The sequence below is a fragment of the Typopeltis vanoorti genome, chromosome 4, assembly GCF_054136105.1.
Source record: "Typopeltis vanoorti isolate ZY-2024b chromosome 4, IOZ_Tvanoo_1.0, whole genome shotgun sequence".
Lineage (NCBI taxonomy): Eukaryota > Metazoa > Arthropoda > Arachnida > Uropygi > Thelyphonidae > Typopeltis > Typopeltis vanoorti.
Window position 1 is genome coordinate 73,122,644 of NC_143552.1, and position 20,131 is coordinate 73,142,774.

Genomic DNA, 20,131 nt, shown 5'->3' on the forward strand with positions numbered 1-20,131 from the left:
TATCTGTGCCATTTTCTTTGTTTTTTTTTTTCCTGTTTTTTCTAAGAATCTGTCAGTTATTTCCTCACACAGGCATTGTATATTTGTATCATTTAATAATCTGTCTAAATTTAATTTAATAATCTGGTTAATCATAGTCGTAATAATAACAGATCGTAATTAGTATTGATGCAGCAACATGAGTGGAATATGTGGTATTATTATTAGTTAATTTTTTATCATTGATTATTGTAAATGTAATGTAAATATATGAAATTTAGAGTTAATAACCGCGTTAGTATTGTAAATCGTTTATTAAATTATTGTGTGTATGGTACTTGGCAGTAATACAGTTATGTTATATGCAGTCCGGCATTGATTTAGTTGCCTTTAGACTTCATTTGCGGTTGTCCGCCTCTTTAGCCGAGTGGATAGCATACGAGCTATCTACTCAGCCTATGTTCATCCAACAGGCTTCGGATGGAATTCCACCATGGACATTGATGTTTTGTAAATATGTTCCTGTGGGAGATGAATACCTGTGTCCACTTGAGAGGACAGAGTCAGGTTGAAAAAATTTATAATTATTATTTTGCAGGAGTGTTACGTTTTCTTCAGTATGTAAATACGAATGCCATTATCATTCTCAGATATCTCTCAATGGCCAGTTGAACTAATACGACAGCGTTTTTCAAAAAGGGATTCAGTAAAGATCCAATTTTTTTTTAAATTTTATTTATTTATTTATTTACAAGATTTCATATTCCTGTAAGTTGATAAACAGATACGAAGGGGGGGGGGGATAATAATAATAATAATAATAATAATAATAAGATAGTTCCTCTCTTGACCAATAGACAGAGATTTTTTTGTCCCCGAAGTTAGTTTTGTGTTATATATAGAAAGAAATTCGTTATAAAGTCATATTGGTATAATGACGTGTATTGTGGAGTATTTTTATGCCTATTCCCTCTGCCTTTTGCTTGCGGAAGAAATTATGAGATTATAATTTAAGTCATTTTTTGTTTCGTTTCTTTTCATATAAAGAAGAATTTCTTTGTTCTTCGTTGATAATCAGACAATGAAAATTATATTTCAATTTCTGTTATAATTCCTAATATTCAAGTGACTTTGCATTAAACGACTGTCAATTTTACTTGGAAAACGAAACAGAGAGAGGATGCTGCAAATAGTAGTCGTTTCGAAAATTACAATCCCTTGAAATTCGAACTAGGACTTGCAGAACAGCAAGTAAATCTTAGCAGCCGAAGTGAATGGTTAGCACATACAAAATAATACCAGATATGAGAAACATCCGATCAAAGAAGACAAATTTACTTCTTGATGATTATGTTTAATCTAAAGAACTACAGATTTTTCTTGGTTCTTTTTGAGTTAAGTCCATCTGTAGTTGCAACGGCATGAATCCCAAGAATTATCCAAATTCATATTTGAAGGAATAACCGGAAGAAACCCAACTGCAAGCTATCCGACACTATACTGTTTTCTTTTCTTTCTTTCAGCACAGTCAAATAAACAAGCACAATAATTTTTTTTTTTATATATACTCTTTTTTTACATATCTATACACAAACAGATCGCAACAGTAAAGATGTTTAATAATGTTAGATACTCATTTTTCATACACTTTTAATTAACTTATCTGCTACTCATGAGAAGTATTTAATTCTTTCTTAATATTTATTTTCAAGAAACATGTTTTTTTTTTTATTTTTTTTTAACTTACTGGTTTGGTGGATGTTTAGTTGCTTCCTGAACTTCTAGCAAAAGAGATAGAAGATGGGGGGGATGGGTGGAAAACCAATGCTGTATGACATTCCTCATCGCTAATAGAATTTTTAATTTTTGGACCTCGTTCTTGCCAAGAGGATCAAACCATTCTATTTCCAATTTAAAACTGCACGTGCGTACCAAAACAATTCCTTCATTATCCCATAGGTTTTTTTTTTTTTTTAAAGGAAAAACCAATTAGAATGCGATCTTTTGGGTGGAAAGGGCTACGTGCAATACAAAACGAAAAACAAAGTTATTGAGGGGAACTCATCGAGGTCAAGGATTTGGAACAGACATACGATAGCCATGAGATAACACAAACGTTTCACGGTAACCTGTGAAATATTTGTTTGCCTCCTACACGAACATATGATGTGTGGACAAAGAGCGTTGTGCGTTAAGAGAACAATATAAGCCGTCCTCGAGGGACAGAGATGACATTTTTTTTTCGCGTTTGAATATTGTGTTGTGATTATAACCGTGAAGGCTAGCACACAAGATACGCACGCACGCACTCACACACACTCTTTCAGAAATATACTCATTTTGAATAGGTCTCTTTATTTTTTTTATCTTTATAAAACTTTAAAACCTAAATTTGCAGCCCAGTAAACAAATTTTGCTATCCATAACGAGCCAGTTCTAAGGTTGGCAACCAATATAATACAGTGTTTGCACTTAACACATTATTGCTTCCCCTTCATTTCTCTCAGTTATGCTTTCTACACGGTGATTAATTTAGATCGTGGGGGGGGGGGGAGAAGCACAAAGCGGTTAGCGATCGTACCCGAAGGCTCTATTCTTTCACTTAAAGTTGTTGTTGTTTTTCCCACTGTATATGTGAATAACTGTTGGTCGCTAACTGAGAATACCATTCATCTGTTTATTGATATTCCCATTGAATACACCTATAGACCACGTTCGTGAAAATTTGCTGCATTATTTCAAAATTCTGAACAAATTTGAGTTCGCTTGATTGCATTCAGACTGGTGTGGTATCGTCTAAGGCAGTGCTTTCCAAACTTTCAGTATCCACGTTTCCTTTTTGAAATTTTAGTAACACCGGTACCCCATTGAGGCAAAAGCAATTTGAGAGAAGTTATAAACATATTTCATGTAAAGACGAATAATTATAAAGGTGTTGATTATTTAACATTTGTGTTCTAATAAATTACGACATCATGATCATCAATTTCCTGATATGTACCCTCAAGGGATGTACAGGCTACTATGACAGTTATTATTAAATTACAAACATATAAAACAAATTTTAATTATTAAATACATTACAATAAATACAAACAGGATTACACACGTATAAATGCACACATGAGTGGCGAAACAATCGCTGAGGACTGTAATAATTTAAGATACGAATGATTCTGAAATATAGCGGAGAGTTCCGACTGCGTCATTCGAAGTGTTTGAATTTAAACTTTTAATGCAAACAATTTGAACCACGCAGTAGGAACGCGATCGTGCCGTCAATCAGACACGACCCTTTCAGAAGTCCGTCGATACATGCTAAGACACATTTAAAACATCCTTTAAGTATTTTAGTTATTGAAAAATTAATTATAAGATAGACAACCTGCACGTATATGTAAAAATACGGTGACAAAAATAGAAAACTAAAAAAAAATTGCTGTAAGGATCTTTCGTGTACCCCTAGGGTACGCATACCACACTTTGGGAAACACTGTTCTAGAGTATACCAGTAGGATAGTCTAGTAATACGATATCGAAACTAGTGGCGTAGGGTGGATACTCCAGTGGTCTGCTGTAATGAAGCAAACCTTATTTAAAAAATCATTCAATTTGTGTAAAAAAAAAAAAAAAAACACTTTATTAAGAAAAAAACGCTCTTTTTTATACATCAGTTTAATCCTTTGTTTCAGAGATGTAAACACTACTTACATTTGGAAGAGGGTAGTCGTCTATATTTTTACCGTCCTTAACAATTTTTAACTTGACCTCATATTCTTGGTTAAAAAAAAAATGTACGCAGAATAAATATCTTCAACACTGTTTTCCATTGTTCAAGAAGTTAAAAATAAGTGCCAGTTAAAAAAAAAAAAAAAATACACAATTATCTAACGGGAAACCAAGGAATAACAAATTGCACTGCACTTCTAGGCTGCGAGTAATCTACTGAGTTGAACTAAACTACTTGCGATGTTGACAGCCACACACTTTTAATTCCCTCGCAAATTTCAGTCAGTGCGAATGCGCCAACTTTTTTGCTTCATTATTTCCGCTCACCTTGGACTTAAAATTGCACGTAGATGCCTCGTCGGACGCGTAGGGAATCACGTTACTCTTATTCTTCGTATATGACTAGTCAACGAGTGCTTCGACGGCAACGCTCGCCGTATCTGATTTACAGTCCCACTGTGAATGGTTTTGATATGACGATTTATTTCAAATAAATAACTTATATAAATAATACATTTTTATACCAATAAATAAATTTTACACCATGGTTTCTAAATCAATACTAGGGTATTGATCAGGGGCGTATATTCCGGGTGTGCAAGGAGGAAATTTCAAATAAATAACCGTTCAAAAGATGAATTTTTCCTCTTAGAACACCCGGAATATCAATCAATACCTAACATCGATTTAGAAACGTTGGTCTAAAATTTTATCTACTCTATCGGATATGCAGTCAGTTTAACTTCATGACTGATGTTTTATTACTGTTAGCCTTTAATTTCCGTTAATGCATTTATTTAAATCGATTTAGAGCTATTCAACCGCTTTCTATTTCCTTTATATTAAATTTATGAAGGCAACGTTTGTAATCAGTGCCTTCTCCTTGAAGTTGTCCTTTTCGCAAAAACTGGGTACGAATCTTGTCCAGGACTTTACAAGTTTTTTTCACCTAAAGGTGAGTCAACTGGTCTCATGCTTAGGAGTAAACATTTTTCCACCCTGAATCTCGGGTTTTTGATCCCCTAAAACAGACAAAGCTCCCAGATAATACGCGCAATTTACTGACAAAAATTATATTACAACCAGTAGCAATAAATTAATTCCATAAGACAGTGCTCCATAATGTGGTCCATAACCTATCGTTATGGACCACATTACTGTTGTATCATCAGTAATGTGGTCCATAACCTAAATAAATAAATGATAATCATTCATAAAGCTTTCCCTTTTACTCATTTATCTTATTTGACCACTAAATAAGATTATTTACTCCACTGATTGAACACATTTTGTGTGTAAATAAACATGAAAGTCAATTATTTTATTTTTTTAAAAAAGTCATGAATTTATCCGTCAGCTGTTATTTTCGTATACAGTACATAACACATTAATTATGCATCGTAAATGATTATACAATCAATACAAACAAATTCTAAAAACAAACACGATCTTTTTTCTTCCTATCTTTTTAGCAACTTTAAGGATAATGCGGAATCTTCATTCTTGATGGCCCAAAATTTGCGATGAGGTTGAATTATTTCTGTCAATCATACATGTACTAAGGCCAGTTTGTCTGTTTAGCGGGATTAATTTTGATTGAAAATATCCTGGAAAATATTCCTTCCATCATTCATTCGATTTAATGATCTTCCAACCAAATAGTGATTCAGTGTGTCACAGAAGACTCGCTTTGTGTTGTTATATATTTTCCACTTCTTTTAGGAGAAACCTTGTAAAATTAAGAGGTAGAAGGACCAAACCAATAGCATTGGCGGTGGTGACACCCGTATTTCATCAACTTCTCTGCTGACTGATGTTCCATCTTCCTTCAGAATCCTTCCTTTGAAATCCTAAAAAAAAAAAAAAAAAGAAAAAGAGAAATCCAGATTATTCAACCGGTTATCTCACACGGAGATTACCCATACGGAAGGACACCAGTTCAAAATAGTCAGTGCTCCGCTTCTTCCCCTCCTAACGGGCAAATATCTGCTGCACTCGTGTCCCCATTACACATCTTCAGGATCCAGTTTGCTCTGTCTTGTTTTTCATAAACCCGGCAGGCTTTTCCTTTCACCTAATCATGCGTTTCATGATTAGACGAAAGGAAAAGTGCAATGATTGTTGATGAGCATTTCATGTATGTGATGGATGCCAAGTTTCAAGTGTGCAGCAGTTGAAACTTGCAACAGTTTTCCAGTTCGATCATCAGAAGCTGAAATGAAGAAAAAGAAAAAAATCGGTGACGAATTCGGGAATATTCGCAGCTTTGCATGTTCCCTGCCAATTTTTGAACTTGAACCAGTTGTCAATGAAAGAATGCTTCATATCCTTTATAATGATAAAATTCTAAGACGTATGAAATATAACACGACATATTTTTTTGAAATCTCTACCTTTTCCTATGACTAGCATCTCTGTTCGTGATATTTTGCAGTTGACTATTCACACACGAATTCATTGGTCGGGACCTTGGGTCGTTCGTCCCAGATGACTAAATTGGTATTGATATCGTGTTCGAAGTGTTCATCTTCCACTTATCCACTGACAGGTTGTATGTGGCAGAAGAAAAATCACGCAATGAACGGTGGAAACCCAGCTTATTCAAATTACTCTTATACACAACGTTTTCCTCCATTTCCTTTAAGAGATCCTTCTTCCTTGGGGTGGTTAATAAAATAAGCTGTCGACGATGTTGATTTTGTTTCACTTTGGCATTTAGGTTTTAGTTATCGAAGGCTTTCGCTCTAATCGTTTTGTTTCTCCATTCTTGCAAATTGAGTTCACACACACACACACACACACACACACAAAGAGAGAGAGAGAGAGAGAGAGAGAAATCGCAACAGGAGAGAAAGAGAGAGGCCATAGTTAACCAATTTAGCTGTTGATCTACTGACAACTTCAGAAACGGTTGTTTGACTTTTCGCCTAAAAACAGAGTAAACCGAATAAAAATAAAAGTGAACATTAAAAATCGTATAAAAATACTAATACATAACGTAGGATAAAAGCAGTCTGAACAAACTTTGGTTTGTTTAGGCTAATCCCGTCCTACCTCGGTATAAAATCAAATGGAACTATTGATATTGATGGCAATGAAACAAAGAGTGGGTTAAGATTCCAAAGGCCTATAAAATTTCAATGATTGATTCAGAAAAATGCCAACTTTGATTTTTCCCCTGTACGATGTTATAAGTATTGGTGGCCTACACATATTCCTCAAGAATTTCCAAAAGTTAGTTACCACTAAACGTAACCACCTTGTCACGTTTAAAAGAATAGCATATAAGAATAACACTTTATAAAGCATGATCTGTACTATATGCAAGTGAAATATGGACCATAAAATTGTTGATGGCAAAACGAATAAAAACCCCAAAAAATGAAATTCCAATGAAGGGGCAAAAGGTTACAACTATGACCAAAAAAAAAAAAAAATGCACAGAAACACGTAAAGAACTAAAACTAGAGACAGCAATAGGTAAAACACACAACTGCTGTCTTGGTTGGCCAAGTGACTAATGCACCCATTCTCCAATCAACAGGCCACAGATTGGTTAAATCTTGGATGCTTGTGATCGTCTTTAGGTGAAACCACCTCCCCGCTGGTGGAAGCTTGAAAAAGCTTCATGTTTAGTCTCCAGACGGTTTCTGGACTATGCGATAAACAAAAATACAATAAATAAATATAATAATAAAAAAATATAAAACAATTCCTTATTCCCGCTTGGTACGAATGTGCTATAGGGTTTCAACCTTTCACTGGGGGGAGGGTCATATAAAAAATACATAAAGAAACGAATCGAAGATATTGAAAGAATGGACAATTCGAGACCACCCAAAAAGATACTCCAATACCTTCCAGTTGAAGAGCATAGAAGCCAAGGACGACCAAGGGAAAGAATGAGTGGGAATAGTGCAGTCGTCTTAAATCCTTAAGAGAATGAAAATTCAGGATTAAAGAGTTCCACCTACTCCGTTTGACGAATAAACATGTCATAGATTTTATGACATTTTTATTTTAAGAAAAAAACAGAATAACAATAAATTTTACCTATTATTAACTATTACACGAATAAACTTCTATAGATGCACTCGACGGATGGTGAAATAGTCGCTGAGTTCAGTAAGTGTAGCTAGCCTAATAATAACTCAGCAGACTGTTCTACACAGTACGAATAATAGTGCAGTAGTATCACTGTAGAAGTTGCCACTTGACGGTCAGTCCAAGAACTTTTCGATGACGCTTCATCTCACACTTGTGTGATTTACCTTAGCATTCCTCCCAGCTGAGGAATACTGACGGCAGCATTTGAAAATATGTACCCAGAAAATTTCTTAAAAATCCTGGACTGTGTTCAAGAATCAACGAAAGAAGAATCATTAATGATAACAAGTGGTAAGGAAGCATGAGGGATGACAGGGTTTTTTCCTACCGGAAACTCGATTTTTTTTCTTCCATCTCTGAAAACAATATAAGCAATTGGCAGACACAACACACTACGCAAATAGGATTAACCTTCCTATCAAACCTTAATTAGGTTTCTATGAAGCTAAGTTGCTTGGTCGTGACAGGCTGTTGAGCCTAACACGTAAAGGGATGATGAGATGATATCAGATGTGATAACATTCAGCTGAGGGAACGTCGATTTTATTTTTCCATATCTGCTTGTGTTTTTCCTTTTCTGCCCAAGACAGTTACGTTGTTAGTTTAATCCATCTCAATCATAATCGCACAGACTGTTACTTTCCATTGTTCAGGTGAGTTCTTTTTTTTTTTTTTTCTTTTTGCAAATCCGCCTCTCTACTGTCTATTATAATACGAACTGACCACCATTCACTAGTAATACAATTTAGAACTCATCATGCTAATTACTCTTCCTTTAACTAGCTACTTAGCATATTTCGATATAACAGATAACTGCAGGTCATAAACTTGTTACTTTAACTTTTGTAAAAGAAGATGTCGGGTCTAAGGCACTGCAAAACACAAAGTTGACGTTTTTCCTTAACATATGTTAACTAGCCTTGCTTTTGTAGAACTTTATAGGATTATTTAATATTGATCACGTAAATTTTCTCTGTGAATTTTTTTTAAAAAAAATAACACACACACAAGAGAGAGAAGAGAGAGAGAGAGAGAGAGAGAGCTTTTAATTATTGCAGTTTACATGACTTCTACTCCTAAGTCTTTCAATTTATGAAGCTCTAAAACTGGTGAAACTACGAATTAATTATTTTAAGGTATTATAAAAACAAAACTTTATTTTAAACTCAGCAAAGAGACTAAATCGAGTTTTTAAACATCTTTAATTTAATTAATTATTTTACATGCATTCATTCAAATCGGAAGAATAACATTTTTTATAACATACTTAGGTGTAAATTATTATTTGCTCAGCTAACGAATTCTCTATATGAAGAGAAACTTAAAACATTCAATGAAAACATGATAATAATATTATTTATCCAGAACTCTAACAAAACCGTAGATACAAATAAAAGAAACCTAATTAATATTATTAATATTCTGTTTCGATTTGTGAAATCAAGAAGCAGTACTGTGTATTAAGCGAGCCAGGATGTTATGGATTGTAAGATTCTAAATGTTTTTCATAGTAACTATCAAAATTTAAAAGAGTCAATATAACTTTAAATTCGTGTTAATTTCAGATATTTTATTACATATGTGGAATTATCGCTTTGCCCTCCCATGATACTGTATTTCAGGTATAAGTTTTTCTGAGAATGGTTGATAAAAATCTTTTATCATCCCTTCTCTGTAAACTTAATAACACATTTTTAGTTATTGAACCGAGGACTGTCTTGTCTTAGGCTTTTCACAAACTATTGAGGTTCTTTAGCTGTGGACTTCACACCGACCGTCTCGAGGATACGGTGGTTAGCTCCATGCCTCCCGGTGTGCCTTATATCTCTAGATGCGTGTGTTCACGGGGCCAGTTTGCCTGTTCTGACGAAAAACCCGAGTTTCCTGGTGAAAAAAACCCCGTACCTTCGTATGAAACCGGCTAACTCACCTTTAGTCGAAAGAGACCAAATAAAGTCTCCTTACATCTTGGACGGGAATCGAACCCAGGTCTTCGTTGTCCAACCAAAGGGCTTCGTCTATACCAGGGGTGGGGAACCTTTTTTCTGCCAAGGACCATTTGAATATTTATAATATCATTCGCGCGCCATACAAAATTATCAACTTAAAAAATAGCCTGCTATATTTGGTCAAACATTTAATTAACTCACCTCTAATGTGATGGCTGGAACTGCTTCTCTTTGGTGAGGCGTGTGATGTTAGCTGGTATTGATGATGTTGCTACTCGCAACTGCTTTTCCAGGTTTGCGTCGGTCAGTCTGGAGCGCAGTCGACTCTATACGATGGTAAGTTTTGAAAATAACTGCTTGCAGCTGTAAGTTGTTCCGAACACAGATGCATATTTCAATGCATGTCTCCTCAAAGTGGGAAATTCATCCTTGCTTGTGCAACGTTTATAGAACTCAAGCAGTGGAAGGTTGTTTTACCTAGCTTTCAGCTCATCATCGCTTTGCAGCTGAATGATTTCGTGTTCTGGGTTATCAGGCACATCAGTTGGTTCCACATTGAAGATGTTCAATTCTATTTATTTACTTTTCACATCCTTGAATTTTTCATCAAATGCCTCAATTAGTTTCGCACATTAACCAGCATATTCAAGTGTCGTAAAAGGCTTTTGTCCTTCCAGAATGGGGAAATGCACCATTTTATTCCTTTCGAGTTGCACTTTCCACAGCCTTAATTTAGCTTCAAATGATTTCACGTTTGAAAGCAGGGAGCTGAGAAGCTGGTTGGGGCCCCTGCAGCTTGACGTTCACCTCTGAGAGGTACTTGGTAATGTCCACCACGAACGCTAGATCACAGAGCCACTTGCTATCATTGAGTTCCCTGACAGGTTTTCTCCTTCATCTCCATGAACTGCTTGACTTTATCCCGCAGTTCGTAAAACTTCATGAGCATGTTCCCGCGACTCAGCCACCGCATTTCACAGTGATAAACAAGATCACCGTAATCAGACTCAAGATCATTCAGTAACTTCCTTAAACTGGCGGCTGTTAAAACCTCTGCTTTTGACAAAATTTATGTATGACACTACTGTTGACATCACATTGTTGAGCCGCAAGAAAGTCTCTGTGCACAGAGACTTTCTTGATTTATGATGCAGTGGCATATAATTAAATCACTTGGATCAAGACTGAGACGATTCAGTTCTTTCTTGACAAATGCAATTAACCCTTTCTGCGAGCCAACCATGGCTGGAGCTCCATCTGTAGTAAGGCCACTTAACTTTTCAAATGTTAACTCAAGCTTTTCCATTGATAAAACAAATCTCTCAAACAAGTTCTCACGTCTTGTAGTGCCATGCATGGCTTCCACTGACAGCAGTTCCTCTCTCGTGTCAAACTCTGCAGTTATCCCAAAAACGAAAACGGCCAGTTGAGCAGTATTTGTTATGTCCAATTTTTCTCTGTGGCTTGTGACGTAACAAGCCAGAGAGAAAAATTGGAAATCTCCTGCAGAATGCTTCAATGTTTTTTCAATATATTGTGCTAAGTCAGTAATCCGATCTGAGATGGTTCTCCGTGACAAACTAACATTCTGAAACAATTTTACTTTGTCTGGTGCTAACAACTCCACAGCAGCCACCATGCACTCTTTCACAAATTCCCCTTCTATAGGAGGCCTCAGCTTCTTTGTGATTAGCTCGCTCACTACATAACTCGTCTGAATAATGTTGTCTCTGTCACAACGAGGCCTAGTGAAAGCAGCTTGTTGTGATTCCAAACTCCATGAAGAGCACTGATTTTATCCACACGCATTTGGCCTCCAAATTCATTGAGTTTAGCATGTTTTGAGATGTAATGACGCTCCAGATTGGCTTTCTTCATTACTGCTAACGCATCGCCACAAACTAGGCACACAGGTTTGCCTTTGACTTCAACAAAAAAATAATGATTTGTCCATTTCTCTTGGAAGGATCGATACTCTTCATCAACTTTTTCTTTTCTTTTAGTCCTCATTTGTAGGATGTCACACCACTTAAGTTTTAATAATTGTCCAGTGTGTGTGTGTGTGTGTGTGTGTGTGTCGTCAGCGAAGAGATTATTTTGCTTTGATCGCTGTTCTAATCCTGCATCTTGGATTTGAAATATATCCAACGTTCGTACCATCGACTCTCGAGGTCTTCTCGTCGGCTGCCGCGGCAGCCGACGAGAAGCAAACGTATCTGTCTCGCCATGTACTCGTATATGTCCTGTCTATCCCGTAATGGACATTCCTTGCTTGTCCCTCAAAATTTACATCATTATTATGATTCACTTAATATAAATTTATGTTGCTGTGAAAAAAGCTCCTAGATTTATCGAATTTCGAGTCCCGCCTGCGTTTGCCTTGGCAGGGCCAGACCAAATGATTTCGCGGGCTGAACGTTCCCCACCCCTGGTCTATACTGACTGAGCTACGAAGGCTCGAACAGAGGACTGTGCTCACATTAAATTATTATATTGTATATAAATCTCTGAAAGTTGTTTTCAGTGGGATAAATTGTTCAAGTTCCGAATGTTTCAGATATATATATATATATATATATATATATATTTTTTTTTTGTATACATATGTTAAAATAATAATTCGAAGATCAATGACCTTTCTCATTTAAAGCATTTAAAAATATATAAATAGTTAATTTTATTCGCGGGCTTATTTTTATTAATCATTTCTCATATCGCCGCGTTTTTAATTTGTAAATTCACGTATCACATTGTGATGAGTCGCAAATAAAATAATCAAGTTGTTATTTGGGTTATTTCTGCGATTCGTCTAATTTGTAACCTACCAGACGAAGTGCGATCCAAGTTTAGAAAGAACCGAGTTCAGAACATACGCTGGTCGAATCGCATCCCGAATCGGTATTTAGTTTCAGTGAATTGGCAAAAATTCGCTCTTGCTCGGTCAGAATGTAGAGTAGGATTTTTGGATCTCTAGTCCATCGACTCCGTTAATATACCATAGGTTTTTACAACCTTTCGTCAGTTAAGAAAAAAAAAAAAACATGAATCGGTGACTTCATATTACATTAATGAACTGATGAATAAGTTATATCGTAAAATAATTAGCGGTTACTAAGGTTTTACATTAATTTTGACTTAAATTAATTTTATGTACGAATATAAATAAACAAGTGAACTTCCGTAGCTCAGTCGGTTGTGATCATATTCTTTCGCTGGGAATGCGTAGGTTCAAATCTCTTCTACAGCGCAAAGAACTTTCAGAAGGCTTTTTAACTCAAGGCAAGCTAGTTAGTCTCGTATGACATAGAAGATTTTTTTTTTCTTCCCAGAAATTCGAGTTTTTCATTGTTCAAAATGCAAGAATGTCCAGAAAACACAAAATGTACAGATAAGATATATCTGATGAGCATAAGGCTAACTACCCCTTTCGAAGTCAAAAGAATGTGATCGCTCATAGGACCAGATAAACAAAAGAGCGAGCAATAAAATAACAGAATAGCATCTTTCTGCTTAGGCCTTTGCTTTCCATTTTTAACTTTTTCACCATCTCTAAGAATCACTCAATATAGACGTCATGAGGAATATCACCGAAGTGAATCATTTTTATATTTCATTGACAGGATCTAGAAATATTTCTTTGAGATCGCGAATTGTTCAACAAGGAAAAGATCTTTCAGAATCTTTTGAGTGAACAAAAAATGTGAAGTATCTTCAATCCCATTTAATACATGTGAATCACGGGGAGAAAAAAAAGCCTGGTTATCCATTTACCGACATGTCGAGAAATTGAAGAGTTAAGGCGGACACATGCAAGAGATGGGTGACAGTTAGTTATATCCGAGTGGTTGAAGTTCCTAATTGAGAAAGATGCAGATGACAGAAACTGTCCATGGCATGGCAATGATGACGAAAAGAAATTTTTCATGTGACAAGGAAGACAAAATTGATTTTTTTGGGGGAGAGAATTTGTTAACTGCAAATTGAAATTGCATAACGAAATAATCATCACCAGAAAACCTCTGAAGAAAAAGAAAAGTTGTTGAGAGGCAACACTCAAACTATTCATCTGAAGCGAGTTGAGTGATCCTTGAATCAATTTATCTTCATCCAGTACAGCTAATATCACTGTTTTCTTTACTTTGCTAATTTAATTTGTGTCACTTTCTAGAGAAAACAAAATGTCTGAGTAACCAATTTGTATTTCGTTATCAACTATTGGTCTACAAGATGATAAGTTATAAGGGGAAAAAAAGTGGATTTTCGTAGATCTTTCTCAAGTGCCCTTTTCACGTTATGCTCTAGTGCAAATGATAATTTCACAGGAGGACCTACTGGCCCGTGGTTTGTCGCTTTTTGACAATCGACAAAAAAAAAAAAAAAGAAGTTAAATTCGAAGTGAGAAAAGTGTCATAATTATTACTATTTTTTCATTTTGAACTTTCCCACAGGTAAAAAAAAAAAAAAAAAAAAATACACAGCCGAAAAACCTCCCAGCTTATCACGAGGACGTGATGTGAGACATAAAAAAAATAATGATAAAAATAAAAAAGACGCTCTACAAGTCAAGTAACGTAAGGCTGCTCGTTCCCACTAGTGTCCTTGTCCTTTCCCCGAGGCTAAGGAAATGATCTGGGAGAAATTAATTAGAGGACACTGACATAACAGGGTGCTGTGGGCTCTCTTCCTTTCTCACGTTAATTGTTCCCTTCCATTTCTTACGTAGCAAGCTCAAGGGTGACAAGTGATCCGCATGCAGAAACCCTGTTTCCCAGCCTTAGTTCAATGCGACTGTTGGCATCGGGAGAAAGAGGCTACTTGTTCATTCATACTATAATAATTGGCATCAACGCAGTACGCAGATGTGAAAAGAGACTCGAATCTTGATTTTTCACGGTGGCTGCGGGTATCCAGCTCGGTTAGGTACAGTTGGTAGCATCGAACCACTTCCAGTCTGCACAACTATCTGCCTAACTGCTTTTCCTTATTGTCCATGGGATATCTTCGTTCGTTTTTTCTTTTTGAACTGGTAACCGGAAGTAAACGTTCCATTCACCTTTGATCGCGATTAAATACTTTTCTCCTTCCTTATTTCTTGCTTGCCTTTCTAGTAGTGAGTATGTGTGATGAATAAATGATTCGCGATTTGTGTGTGTGTGTGTGTGTGTGTGTGTGTGTGTGTGTGTGTGTGTGTGTGTGTGTGTGTGTGTGTGTGTTTAATTTTAATTGTGATATAACAAATAAATTAATCCCTTCTTGTAATGTAAGTTACAAACTGCTGTCTGATGAGTTGTAAGGGATGGGAGATATAGCATTCACGTAAAGAACTATGCACGTGTTTTATTGAAACGTTTTCTTTAGCAACATAAACGAGGCGATATACATGTTTTCAAATTAAATCTAAACGTCAAGTAGTATCTGTCTTTGATAAAGCATCGAGGTAGTTCTTTTAGCAAGCGGTGTGTCAAATATAAAAGATACATCAACTAAGAAGAAGAAACAGTGACGAAGTCGTGGAGCAAAGACTGTAATGATAATCACTGTTAGTTGACGTCTTAATTATATACTATAACAAAAAAGTAGACCCTGCTAACAAAAATATCAATGATTTCATTACAGAGAAATTTGTTAAACGACTAGTTTAACCATTCTCGAGTCACAAAAGATATCTCAGCCCACCATCGTATATTCAAAGATAGTCAAGATATTATCTTTTAGTGGGTTTATAGAATTACATGTAAGTGCGGTGTCCCTTTTACCAACAGAGCGTACTACTAACCAAACATGAATATACTTTTTTTTGGAAAACGTTTTACACGAACTATTCAATAGCGTAGAATAATTATTCAATATCTTAGGATTATTCAATAACTTAGATCACGTTCACAAAACTAGAACAACCCTCCTGGATCAAGTTATTCTTCTCATTCTCCTCGAATACCTCGTACCAGTGACAAATCGCATAACATAGCAAGATATAAACACAAGCATTAAATGATATTTGCAATTATGTAGAGAAAATGGAAAAAATATGATTTAGAATGAGCCGACGTCTAGCAAAGTGTTGTCATAGGTGTCCATTTTAATCATCAATTAACGCATACGATTGCATCACAATTAGAGGATCCGAGATCGAATGGCGACGTTATTAAAAATGAAACGTAATAGTGGAAAGAAGCAGTCATGTTAACCGTATAAACCGCTAGAAAAGAATCAGAGAGTGCTGAAATGGGTTGTGCATTCCTCATCGTGCATTGGTGGATTCTCTTTATTAGGAAATATAGCATTCACAGCTGTATAGATTTGTAGTTCATTACGTTGCTACCAGAGCAACGTACTGAAATGCATATTCTGGGCTTCAATGGAAGGGATCCTACAAATCCGAACAATGTGCAGTTTGACTTTTATTACGTAGCATTTGATACGAGAGCAGCAAACAGAAACAATGTAACATCCAATTCTTAAACGTGTAAGAATACATCTCCTGGAATAGATCAGCCCCCTCCCCCCTATAATGGTGCCTAGAAAAATAAACATCGATAGTTATATTGACATTCTGGAGAAGTCTGGGTTGGTTACATTTGGGGGAGGGAATATTAACATGATAACGTTGATGTTGCCCGCCAAATCAAATATCGAATATCAACGTGATAACGCACCATATCATACCAAAATACGTTTATCTGATCTGATTTTTGCACCGTGTGATTCAACACTTCATACTACGACTTACAAAAGAACAGCTATTTACTCAAGTGGGATCCACAAACTACTGAAAACTCAAGCATTGTTTGCAATGATTTTTAATTTATGCGCAGCAATCTGGAGCACTGTACTACCCGAGATTCGGAGATAAATTCTCCTAGATGAGAGAATTGATATTGAAACACATCAGGCAGGCACGTCCTTTTCACCACTCTCTCCTGTTCCTATCAGTATTTAAAATGTGGTCTTCTTGACTGATTCCTGGGTTCAGCTTTTCAATAACATAATTGATCTCGGAACTTTAACTGCATTGCCATCGCACAAATTGATTATTGGCTAAGAGGGTATCATATAATAACATCTCTCTGAAAGTCGGTTAATTCTAAATCACTTCTCATTTCTAGTATTAGTATCGGTACAGATGTAGAATTATTCAGCATACATGGTTTGTCTTTACTGATACACGGTTTTCAACAGAAAGGCAACGTCCGTGGGATTATTGCAACGTAATCGATGTATACATATCACTAAAAGTTTACTTTAATTATGTAAATAAAAATTAATTAATTAATTTTTAAACCTTTAAAACTGTTTCTGCACATGCGCTGGAAGTAAGGCACATCACCTGTTCATCCTATATAGTGTTCGTAGTATATTACACCTTCGTGAAGATATTTTTATAACCAAGAGTTAGGCCAATTATCCTCAAGTTCCAAACCACATTACGTGCCAGTATAAGCATGCAAGCATTATAAATTTTAAATAATATTAAGCAGAGAATCGCTTCATTCTTTGAAAGAATAAAACGATAAAATGGATCACATTTTTATATCTTGCACTGCTAACAGCGTAATACTCGAAACATTAAGTGACATATTTTTAGTTACGCTACGATGATAAAGCTTTGTTATACTAGGGGTATAGAGTACAATGAAAGGTATCAATTAATAATTTGTAGCATGGCCGTAGAACAGATGTTCCAGAGCCTTTTTTTTTCAGAACTCAAGTTGGCATTGAAAGGAAGAAAACTAGATAGCATTAATGCGATTTAAAATCAATAAACAATGAAAGAAACAAAAGAAATGCGAGTTATACTCGTAGAGTTTAACTATTACTTTGGAGATTAAGGTTGAGGTAATCCGGTAACCCTACTCTAGAGACCAAACACGAAACTGTTGAAGTTGAAGTCATAATGTCGGACCCCTTCCATTAAGCAGGGCGGTGATCTCCTTCCGGTAAATGAATATCATCTACCACTGAAAGGAGTTCACCAATATCGTACCCTTATATTCGACCTTATATCATTTATAAGGTAGAACTAGGTGTCTCTTTATTATTCAGAAGTAAATTATATAAAAAAAAATAATTATAAACTCAAAAATCGGCAAACAGGAATGAATCCTCATGTATAAGGTGTCGGATAATTTTTTTGAATGCATGCATTTCCTCCTGCGAATCTTCAGACTTTTTTTCCCTCAGACCAGCGTCATTCTTGGGGTTATTTTAGAAGCCACAGAGTACTAATCACACAGTTTGATATGATCAAGTATTTAAGTAACAGTATATTTCAATATATTCTCATCCACACCATTATTAGTAAATGTCACTGAACTCTTCGATACACATGACGCAATACATAAAAACTGCAAAATGTTTTCAAGGTCTTCTCTTCTTTTTACTTGAGTATTTTAGAGTAGCACTTAAAATTATTATGGACTCTATAACAAAGTATCTTTTAAAGTTATTGATATACTTATTTATTCCTGTCCCTATTTGATTACTTAAACGTAAAGAAGGACAAAAAAAAAAAAAAAAAAAAAACCAAGGGCGCAAATTAAAAAAAAAAATGTCTCTTAGGAAAATATATTATTATGATTGATTGTGTCTGGGCTCACCCTGTTCATTAGTTACTTTGGGTCCTGGCAGGTTAAATTGCTTTACTTACAAAACTGCATATTGAGAAATCGTCTCGCGGTTCCAGTGATCTCAAAGACAGCTGCTCTCTCTCTCTCTCTCTCTCTCTCTCTCTCTCTCTCGGTATTTTTAAGAGCTTCGGTAATTTTAAATAAGGTTCATTGAACTGAATTTAATTACTTAATAATACAGAAAAATAATTTAAAGTTGAATGCGTGGCTACTGGATTTTCACCAAGTTATTAGAAATATGGTGGAAAAATTAACAAGATGCATCCGGAGACCATAACAGACCATGAAGTCTAATACGTGGAAGACGGGAGAAGAAGAAAGTTTAGAAGGCTACTCAAAACTTTCATTTTCAGGAATTTTGATGCCCTTGGAAATAGATCGCATGAAATCGGTATTAATCATTATAATAATCTGCCGTACTTACAGACACTTAATTAAGGCTGACGACCTACCCAGATTGCCTTTCGTAAGCATAATTTTAGAATAAAGTTGGCAGTCTTTTGTCTAAATATACGTTTTTGGGTGTAAAATGATAAATATTCAAACCTGGCCAGTTTGCCTCTTTTGGCGAATGAAAAAGTCGAGTTTCCAGAAGGGAGAAAAATTTCCTAAGAAACCGGTCAACTCACCTTTTGTACAAAAGCCTTGATAACGGTTCTTCGCATCCTAGATGGAATTCGAATCCAATACTTCCAATTAAAGGGCTTCCTCGAAAGCAACTGATGTCAGCTCTTATTAATCTTTATAATGTATTTTCCTGTTCCCAGAAGGATTAAAAAAGTGCAAATTTGCAGAACATATTCGTGTTAGCTTGGCGAGAAACATCCACATTCTAATTATCGCTAACCAATGGAATTTCTTAATTAGTAAACTTTGTACATTGCGTTTCAGAATATCAAATTTATGAGTTCTGAAATGCTTCTTCTTCTTCTCTCTTTTATGGGAAAGAACTAATAATGCATAGAAGTCAGCTAGCGCTATGGTTATGAAGTGAGATGTCGACATAGCTCTCAAATCATGAAATAATTGACTATACGTAAAAAGTTTTTTTTTTATTAAAAAAAAAGGAAATCCCATAATGTACTCGTATGCATGAGTTGTAGAAAGAAGTTGTGCTAAATTTACTTTCTGACACCCATGATTGTAATAAAATTTTTCACACTCATAGTAACCTAGAAATTTTATTCTAAGCTTAATTTTTTAATTGTTATCTTGTTGTTTGAAATTCTTTTTCTTCTTGAGTATTCTGCAATTGAGCAAGTTCTTCTCTTAGTAGCAAAAACTTTTCTTCCACTCTCTTCTGTTCTGAGCCTTCTCTTTCAAGGTTGTGTACCTGTCTCCATTCAGCATGTCATCTAGCATTGTTTTCCTTACTCTTCCTCTGGGTCTTTTTCCGTCTATTTTTCCTTCGATGGCATCCCTGATGATTCCATTTCCTCTCAGAATATGTCCGATCCAGTTTCCCTTTCTTCTTTTTATCCTTCTTAACAAACTTTTTTCTTCTTCTACTCTTTTTAAGACCTCTTCATTGGTTATTTTATCTGTCCATTTGATTTTTTCCATCCTTCTCCAAATCCACATTTCAAAGCTTTTCAAAATCTTAATTTCTTCTTTCTTCAATGTCCAAGTTTCACCTGCATAGAGGGCAACACCTCACATAACATTTTATTAGTCTTTTCTTAGGTTTTTCTATTCATTTTACTTCTGAATAAATTCCATTTTCTATTAAAGGCATCTCTT

At 35.5% G+C, this 20,131-nt stretch overlaps 2 protein-coding genes across 3 annotated transcripts in view; one reads left to right on the forward strand and one right to left on the reverse strand.

Moving 5' to 3' along the window:
* Hey (Hairy/E(spl)-related with YRPW motif) overlaps positions 1 to 20,131 on the forward strand; it is a 139,728-nt gene that overhangs the window by 64,942 nt on the left and 54,655 nt on the right. The gene's annotated exons all lie outside the window — the stretch shown is intronic.
* On the reverse strand, positions 10,858 to 11,403 carry LOC150107411 (general transcription factor II-I repeat domain-containing protein 2-like). The gene has a single exon (XM_090391834.1). The coding sequence runs from the start codon at positions 11,401 to 11,403 to the stop codon at positions 10,858 to 10,860; it is 546 nt and encodes a 181-aa protein (XP_090247960.1).

What these genes read in the sequence shown, in the direction of transcription:
- LOC150107411 (XM_090391834.1), bottom strand. Translation starts at nt 11,403, where the DNA reads ATGGTGGCTGCTGTGGAGTTGTTAGCACCAGACAAAGTAAAATTGTTT.